At 44.3% G+C, this 9,337-nt stretch overlaps 1 protein-coding gene across 1 annotated transcript; it reads left to right on the top strand.

Annotated features, from left to right (window-relative positions):
* The first annotated feature begins 1,105 nt into the window (after positions 1 to 1,105).
* LOC311017677 (bone morphogenetic protein 7-like) lies at positions 1,106 to 8,356 on the top strand. Its single transcript, XM_084016175.1, has 7 exons — positions 1,106 to 1,375; positions 2,640 to 2,788; positions 3,934 to 4,137; positions 5,900 to 5,976; positions 6,588 to 6,698; positions 6,838 to 6,991; positions 7,196 to 8,356. The coding sequence occupies exons 1-6, from the start codon at positions 1,131 to 1,133 to the stop codon at positions 6,985 to 6,987; spliced, it is 936 nt and encodes a 311-aa protein (XP_083872301.1). The 5' UTR covers positions 1,106 to 1,130; the 3' UTR covers positions 6,988 to 6,991; positions 7,196 to 8,356.
* Positions 8,357 to 9,337: the final 981 nt, after the last annotated feature.

The following is a 9,337-nucleotide window of genomic DNA, read 5'->3' as shown; positions in this document are numbered from 1 at the left end:
ATTTGAAATTCTTTATGAGGAATAACACCTTGAGATCTCGTTTTCGAGGGGGTCCGGAACAACATTTAAACAACGGAATCACTATTTAGACAAAACATTTAACAGAAACACAAACCAAAAAAATGTATTAAAAAAAAGAAGATGTATATAAAAGGGGGGACACAAAGAAAAGAACCGGGGGTCTGTTGTAGATGATATATTGTTTTCACGGCTTTTGCAAGCTTATAATTCTTTTAATGTGTTTTTTTTATTAAACCTTTATTTAACAAGGTAAAAGTCTCATTGAGATTTAAAATCTCAGAGTAACCCACGATACGATGATATCACGATATTTTTCCCACAATAACGATGATATCACGATACTGCGATACACGATATATTACAATAAATCATCTACGATATGCATCACGATATCTATGTATCAACATTACAATATAATGTACGACATTTAAACAACGAAAACATCATTGAGATTAAAAATCTCTTTTCCAAGAGAGACCAGGCTAAGAGTGCAGCATAAAACGCAACAACACACACAATTAAAAAGAGAGTTTTGGGGATTTCACAGTTTCCAAATACTTCCACATTCTAGATGCTTTAGTAATGAGCCAAAGGCATCAAATTAAATACATTCTGACCATTTAAACTCTTTTTTTGGAGGGTGTTCCAAGCAGAGGGAGGGTGTTTGTGTGTACCTATCTGCTTGTATGCGTACTTATGGGCGGTCTAGTCGGGAGATGATGATGACAGACTGGGCGCTGACCCCCGGGGACGTCCTGCTGGGACCCGTGAGGAGCCCCAGGGTCAGAGGGGCCACATCCTAAATGGGGATGGGGGTGGGTACCGTGGAGACCCCCCTTCCAACTCATGAGAACCAGATGAAGGGCAGACTGGATGACTCTCCCGGGCTGCGAGAGGAAGAGAGCGAGAGAAGAAAGGGGCTCATAAAGCTGTCAGAGTCCGCCTGCATCTCTCTATCACGGCTCGGTGTTCGCCACATGTATCTGCTCCCAGACCTCGTTCTCATGAATGTTCCCATCGCGGGCCAACATGTGCATCGCCTATCTAGAAAGCGTTCTCTAATCTGGGATTGATGAATCATGTCAGCTCCTCGCTAATAACTGAAGTTGATGGACTGCGAAGGAGAAAAATCACGTTTTTTTTCCCTTCTCTCTCTTGCAGTGGAGCACGATAAGGAGTTCCTGCCGGTGCGGCGCCATCACAGGGAGTTCAGGTTCGACCTATCGCGGATCCCGGAGGGCGAGACGGTCACCGCCGCCGAGTTCCGCATCTACAAAGACTTCATCCACGAACGCTTCGATAACGAGACCTTCCGCATCAGCGTCTACCAGGTGTTGGAGGAGCACCCCGACAGGTGAGCTGTCTGTCTGTCTGTCCGTCTGTCCGTCTGTCCGTCTGTCTGTCCATCTGTCCGTCTGTCTGTCTGTCTGTCTGTCCGACTGTCCATCCGTCCATGTAACTGTAAGTGCTTGTAACCAGGACCCGAAAAAGGAATACATTATATTTTTTCAGAATTGAATGACTTAAACTTGTGATTTTGGAATTTGTGATATTTGTCAATATTTTCAACAATTAATTACTTTTTTTTTTCAATCAACATATTAATAATGTCAATAGGCATACTTTGAAGTCCTTATATGGAAGCTTCTCCGGTCAGATGAGGCATAATAAAGACAAAATAATATACTCTTTGTGTTCAGTGCTAATAAGCCCAGAAACCAAAGCAGCTACGTGGAATTCAGATACTATTTTCCTAAATGTAATTGTGAAGAAAAGAGCTTGTTGATAAAGAGACACTTTAAGGTTTTAGGCCATTAATTGAAGTCCTTATCGGGAAGCGTCTCCAGTCGGATGAGGCCTTGGATCTCACCAAGTGGCCTCTATGGGACCTCCAGAAGGTCTATGTAACCCCAGGATCAGGTCCCAGTTCCTGATCTCTCTCCTCCCGCATCCCTCCTAAAGGTTTTCTGTTATCCAAAGGGGAACAACAGAGTCATTTATTCCTTGGCCAGATAGAGACGGGGTACATGAACGAACCGGAGCCCTGTGACACACTATCTGCCCAGTCAGAAATTAGGTCGGGGGGGTCGAGGGGGGGTATGAATGGGCTGCATGATGAACAAGGGATTTTAGTCTCCAATGAGTAAACGAGTAGGAAAATCCGGAGTTCGCCGTTGGACAATAGCGCTGACTTTGATATGCACTATTTCACTCGCTACTTTTCACACAGACTTTTTTCTATTTTTTTTCCTCTTTCGCAGCTGTGTTTTCTCTCTCTCTCTCTCTCTCTCCCTTTCTCTCTCTCTCTCTCCGACTCTCTGGCCAACACAGAATTCCAGCCGGTGATGGACTGTGCGTAGTGTATGAAAGGACCGGTCGTTTATAAAGCCATTATTGTCAATTAAGAAAATGAAGTGTTCCCCTGGGCCTCACCATCTGGAGCCCTCCCTCCCTTCCTCTCTTTCTTGCTCTCTCTCTCTCTCTTTGTATCACTCTGTCACTCCCTCCCTCCTCCCCCCTCCGTCCCCCTTCCCCACTTTGTTGCTTTGCTTTTTTTCGCTTCGGTCACCTAACCCATCTTTTTGGTAACATTCTAATCCCCCTGTTGTCCTCTCCAGGGAGTCAGACCTGTTCCTGCTGGACTCCCGGGTCATCTGGGCGGCGGAGGAGGGCTGGTTGGTGTTTGACGTGACGGCCACCAGTAACCACTGGGTCCTGAACCCCAGCAGGAACCTGGGTCTGCAGCTCTCCCTGGAGAGCACAAGTGGTGAGTGACGATCGGTCGGAAGGCTTGCACAACATCTTGCCCAAAAAAACGAAAAATACTACTAATATAGCAGCGAGCGCAGCGGCGACGATGGAACCTCAGTTAGCTCTTAGCCGTTAGCCACACACAGCGTCCAAAACAATAAAAGTGGTTAAAATGTTTTCCCGTAATGTCTGGAGGCCGGTGATACAGCAGGGGGCCAGTAGGGGGCCCCGTTAATAGTAGTGAGTGAGGACTCGGCAGGTTGGTGGATAAACAGGCAATAAAAAAAAGATGTTTTGGAGAAAATGTGAGTCACCTCAACCCACCAGAGGTCCTTGAGTATGGGCACCCAAAATATTATGCCGTTTCCTACGGCAACTATGGAGATTAGCCACGGACAGACACGCAGATGCACGCACGCACACTAATCGCATGATCCTCCTGGTGGAGATAATTTTAACGATTCGTATCGCCGTAATGAGGAGTTGCTTGATGTCTAACAAGCACGAATCAGTTGAATCATTCATCGTGGGCTCCCCCTCCTCATCATCATCCATCATCATCTTCATCAGTCGTCCGTCATACCCTCAGCATCATTAGCAGGCATGCAGAAATCCATCACGTCATCACGCCGGATAACATCTCAGCTGGAGTTTGTCATCGCAAGAGCGTGTTTGAGAATATTATCTCTCCCAGGACGGCAGGACGTTACATGTTTAGGTTCAGGAAAAAACAACAGGCGCCGTGTTGCTTTCATTTTGTGGGGGGGGGGGGGCACACAACTGTGGTTGTGTGTGTGTGTGTGTGTGTGTGTGTGTGTGTTTGAAGGGTTATGAGTGAGCATGCACGGGCAGGCCGACGCGGGACGTCCCGTTGCCGGCGGCGACGACCAGAAACCTTGATTTACTGCATTACGACCATCAGACGCACATTCTTGTGTGTGAGAGGTAGACGGACGTCGCCGTGGAAACGACATGCGCGAGCATGCACGAACACACCCACGCACTCGAAACGCACAGCGGGAAAAAAGGCTTTGATGTTCGCCGCTTACGTTTTTGTTCTTGTGCGTTTTTTTTGGAAGCGGATGAAGGGAAAAAGGGACATCTAAAAAACATGATATAAAATGCATCCTTTAACGCTGGTCTCTCTGTCTCCCCCTGCAGGCGAGAGCATCAACTCTCGCGTGGCGGGGCTGATCGGCCGCAGCGGGCCTCAGAACAAACAGCCCTTCATGGTGGCCTTCTTTAAAGCCACCGAGGTGCACCTGCGGAGCATCCGCTCGGCACAAGGGGGCGCCAAACAGCGTAACCCCAACCGCTCCAAGGGGGCGAAGAGCCAGGAGGCCCTGAGGGTGGCCAACGTCGCAGGTAAACATGCAGAGTGTGTGTTGTGTGTGTGTATACCCCAACCCGAACCTGAACCAACCTGGGTTTTGACCCACATTAGAATTATTTAAGAGGTCTTAAACCCCATATGACATATCATATAAAATGATGTTCCTTATTAAACCGGGCCAATAATAAAGTGCACGAATGAAAGAACTTTGTAATGATGTATACAATGCTAAGCCATTAAAATAATACATTTATAGAACATATTTTAATTCTATTTTGGCATTTCTACGTCTACGTTTCAAATAACATTTAACAAATGGAAAGATTTATATTTACTTATGTCCCAAAAATATACCCAAATTAACATGAATACAACCTATAATATAATTTTTTTGGAAGAAAATATTTTGGGATCAAATTTCACACCATGATATTTAACAAATAGGAAGATTTATATTTCCTTATTATAGTTTGTATATAATTGTATTTTTGAGACATTTAAATTTTTGGATGAAAAAGGTTTGGGATCACATAACTTCAGGGACCCACTAGGGGTCATGACCCCCCTGTTGAAGATCTCTGATGTAACACAAGCATCACAAATATACAAAAAAAAGTGGCCACATTGAGGTGCGAGCTGTGTTTATGTGAAGCGTGGAAACATTAGACGGTAATGCCTGAGCTCTGGACTCTCCCTCCGCTTGGTTTATTTACACGAGCGCTGCGAGGCGGCCGGGCCGAAGCGCCCTGCGTGGAGGTAAAGGCAGCGCGGGGCTTTTCTACATCTGCAGCGTGCTGCAGGGCAACCGGGGCCACAACACATGGACCACGTTGTTTGGAACTTTGTTTTTAACTGGATGATGAGAACCAGTCGCTCATGATCATTTCCAATGTAAGAACCCCTGCTATCGGGACGCTAATGTACCACAGAGGGAGGGGGGGGGGGGGAGAGAATGAGGGAGAGAAAGAGGGAGGGAGGGAGAGAATGAGGGAGAGAAAGAGGGAGAGAATGAGGGAGAGAGAGAGGGAGGGAGAGACGGAGAGAGAGGAAGGGAGAGAGAGAATGAGGGAGAGGAGTGGGAGAGAGAGAGGGAGAGGAGTGGGAGAGAGAGGGAGAGGAGAGAGAGAGAGGGGGAGAGGAGAGTAGAGGGAGAGGAGAGAGAGAGAATGAGGGAGAGTAGTGGGAGAGAGAGAGGGAGAGGAGAGAGCGAGGGGGAGAGGAGAGAGAGGGAGAGGAGAGGAGTGGGGGAGGAGAGGAGTGGGGGAGAGGAGAGATGGAGGGAGAGAGAGGGAGAGTGACAGAGGGAGGGAAAGAGACAATGAGGGAGAGAGAGAGGGATAGACAGTCAGTGCGAGAGAGAGAGAGAGAGAGAGAGAGAGAGATACTAGAGATAGAAAACAGACTCTTCTTTCTTTAACATGTGGTAAAAAGGGAAACAACAATGTTGAAATGAGTGAAGGGAAAGGAGAGAGAATGAATAAAGACTTGAGTTATGGAAAAAAAATAAAAAGGGGGGGGGGGGGTCTATTCCATGTGCACATCTGCTTCAGCCAGTGGAAACTCGTCCCTTTGAAACAATCACCAAACGGTAATCTGGTTTTCTCTTCAGCCATTGTTTTTAAAATGTTCATGTTTTTGTATGAAGTCTTTGATTGGCTACGAGATTCGGCAACAAAGATGCGAAGAAGACCCAGAGCTTTGTATCAGTGACGTTCTAGCAAAGGACCAGCAAGGCTTCATCCAGTGAAAGGTCAAAGGTTGGCGTATAATGAATCTCTCTGTCTTCTTCCTCAGAGAACAGCAGCACCGATCAGAAGCAGGCCTGCAAGAAGCACGAGCTCTACGTCAGCTTCAGAGACTTGGGGTGGCAGGTATGGAACGCACCCCCCCTTTTATCCCAGGGTTTTGTCTTTGAAGGCTGTAGCATAGCTATATTAGCGTAGCATAGCTATATTAGCATAGCTATATTACTGTACAGATAGTGATGTACTGCTGCACTTTTTCTCCCCCATCAAATGTACCTATTGTAAGTCGCTTTGGATAAAAGAGTCTGCTAAATGCCTTAAATGTGAATGTGAATATTAGCGTAGCATAGCTATGATAGCGTAGCATAGCTATATTAGCGTAGCTAGCATAGATCTTTTGGGTTTTTGGACTTTTGCTCCGGCAAAACGAAGCAAATTAAATATGTTTATTTGTGCTGAGAAATAGTAATGTGAAAGTTTAGAAAAAGCAGAAATTCCACTAGAATTTCCTGACATTTTATAGACTATTAATTGATTTCAATTCATTTCAAAACAAATGCAAATATTTGTTAGTTGCACCTGTAAATGTATCATTTAAGATACAAGAATATTAACCCAGAATCAAATATAAGATGCAAACACATCATCAGGCATCATTAGTATATAAAGGCCCTTGTTCATCCCGTCATGGACCACGTTTTCCACCGACCTCTCTCCGTCTCCCTCGCCGTTCTCAGGACTGGATCATCGCTCCAGAAGGATACGCGGCGTACTACTGCGAGGGCGAGTGCGCCTTCCCGCTCAACTCCTACATGAACGCCACAAACCACGCCATCGTGCAAACCCTCGTGAGTAACCACGAAAAAAAGAAGCTGTGATCTGATAACGGCTGCTTCTATTTCCGGAATCAGATATGTGTGCTGCATCCTTAAACCACTGGAAATGAACTTGTGGTGTGATAATAAAAATTAATTTTATTCATCCCAGGTTCATTTTATTAACCCGGACACGGTGCCGAAGCCATGCTGCGCCCCGACGCAGCTCCACGCCATCTCGGTGCTCTACTTCGACGACAGCTCCAACGTCATCCTCAAGAAATACCGCAACATGGTGGTCAGAGCCTGTGGCTGCCACTAGAGCTGTCAGCATGGTCGCATAGATACGCACACACACACACACACGCACGCACACACACACACACACACACACACACACACACGCGCGCGAGTAGAAAGGGTGCATGTGTTTTCTCGGCTCCGTTTGACGTTGTCCTGAAGTAAAACACGATGTTGTGTGGCTGAAAAGGAATTTTTTTAAATCAATTTCAGACTCCTTCGCCCAAGAGTTCACACACACACACACACACACACACACACACACGTTTGTGCTTTCTACTGTGTATACAAAACATTTAAAAAGCAGTGATTGTACTGTATATTCACTCACAGTCAGCAATCTTTTGTTTATTTCAATCATTGTTATTGTAGTTGATTCTTTTACTGTAGATTTTATTATATATATAAATATATATATTTTTATGACTGAGAGACCCAGATGGATGTTCTGAATTTCTTCTATGTACAATGTGTAAATAGTTTTTTTTTTTTTTTTTTTTTTTTTTCAAAACAAAGCAAGAAGTGTATTTATTTCCTAGAATGTCACTTAGTTTGTGTTTTTTCTTTTGGATGCGATGCTGCCTGTTTTCCTTTTCACACGATCGCAAACGCAAAGTCTGAGGAAACCAAGTGGAGAGAAAACGACTTTGAACTCACCACGTGTACACGAACGCCACGCGATGCCGGGAGGCCCATTCGATGACGACTCGGCCCCGTTTTTTAAAAAAGATGTTTCATCAGTCGAAGCTGTTCCATTCATACCTGAGGCACATTTAATTTTTTTATAGCAACAACCAGCTGAACCTTCAGAGATTTGTATGAAAAGCATCTTCATGTTCAGGTTTATATAACTCTGCTGTAATACAATCTGTCATATTTGTAAAAAAAAAAAAAAAAAAAGGTGTATTTATTGAGAGCCGGCGTTCGACAGTGTGCTCCGATGTCTCAACCGTGTTTTTACTGCTGAACTGGTGCAACAATAAACTGGGAGAAAAAGCAACAAAAACCAGCTTGAAGGGCCCGTTGTTTAATCTGGATCCGAGACCACGTCGTCGCCGCCGGCAACACGGCTTCCCGCGCGATTATAAGCTCGGAATCGTAAGCTATACGTCCTTTTTTTCTTCTTTTTTTTTTTACCCAGCTGACCTCGGATCTGTCAGAGAAGTGCTTTCCACGTGCGAAAGCAAACTGAAAATCTTTGTCTTGTTTTCTCAGGGTTTTTTCTTTCTTTTTTTCGGTACTGTGTGTGTTTGTGGTTTCTGCCTGTGAGGTGGATGTGAGGGTTTTTTTTTTTTGTCTCTGGGTGGGAGGATGTTTGCACATTGCATTTTAATGTATAGCACACGTTCTGTATTTTCCTGTCTTCTATAAAGCCATTTATAGCTATATTATTTTGGCCTTTGGCATGAGAGGATTTATTGAAAATGTTTAAAAAACACCCTCGTCTCTCGGGTACAATCCTGTGCTGATGATCTATTTATCAAGAGTATGGCCACATGGGAATATATTTTTAATAATTAAGTCAGAATTCTGACTTTAAAAAACTCAAAATAATTCACATTTGGCCCTGATCCTCTTCTATAGTTCTCAAATCGACCGGCGTCCTCCAACGAATACCATATGAGCCCTGGATTCTTTAATACAATCATACATTAATATTATTATTTTATCTCACAACATGTTCTGCCTAGCAACAACAACAACACATCACTTATGTGTGGGGGGGGAATAGGTGGTGTAACAGCTTCGCGCTGCCCTCTGCTGAGGAAAAACTACAGTGTGTAACACTTTAGATTAGGGACCACATTAACCATGAACTAGTTTCTTATTAGCATGCATATTAGTAGCATATTGGCTGTTTTTAAGCCATTATAAATCACTTACTAATGCCTTATTCTGCATGATCATATTCTGCAACTACTAGGCCGTTAACTACTGTGAGTTTTCCATCAATAATTTCCTAATCACTGCTTATTGATAGTGAGTTAGGGAGTTGTTGTAAACCGCTTGATAAGAATAATAAGAAACTAGTTCGTGTTTAATATGTGTTCCCTAATCTAAAGTGTTACCGAAATGAAAACGTCTCCAGTCAGCATTATATGAGGAGGAGTTCAGAGAATAGAGAATAGAAAAAAACCTTCCACCCACATTCATTCTCACACCTTTAGCTTTATGTGATTCATGCTGCTGCTGATGTGTTGACCCCCCCGGTGGAAAATTAAGAGAAAACGCAACTTAATTAAGAGAAAATGCAACTTAATTGAATTAGGCTTCTTTAAAGGTCACAAAAAGGTCTCCATTCCGCGTATCTCTCTTTATTTAGGTGCGTTTGTTGCTGGACTAAATGAAGTGGATGAGACTCTTCAGTCGTG

Source organism: Eutrigla gurnardus, assembly GCF_963514095.1.
Source record: "Eutrigla gurnardus genome assembly, chromosome: 8".
In the NCBI taxonomy this organism is placed as follows: Eukaryota; Metazoa; Chordata; class Actinopteri; order Perciformes; family Triglidae; genus Eutrigla; species Eutrigla gurnardus.
The sequence above is the reverse complement of the archived record's forward strand: the minus strand, read 5'-3'. Positions and strand labels throughout refer to the sequence as shown.

Excerpts from the sequence above, each read along its gene's own strand:
- LOC311017677 (XM_084016175.1), top strand. The coding sequence starts at position 1,131 with ATGGACTGCGAAGGAGAAAAATCACGTTTTTTTTCCCTTCTCTCTCTT. Across the intron at positions 2,789-3,933 it reads CTCCCTGGAGAGCACAAGTG|GCGAGAGCATCAACTCTCGC; the intron begins GTGAGTGACGAT and ends CTCCCCCTGCAG. Across the intron at positions 4,138-5,899 it reads GAGGGTGGCCAACGTCGCAG|AGAACAGCAGCACCGATCAG; the intron begins GTAAACATGCAG and ends CTTCTTCCTCAG.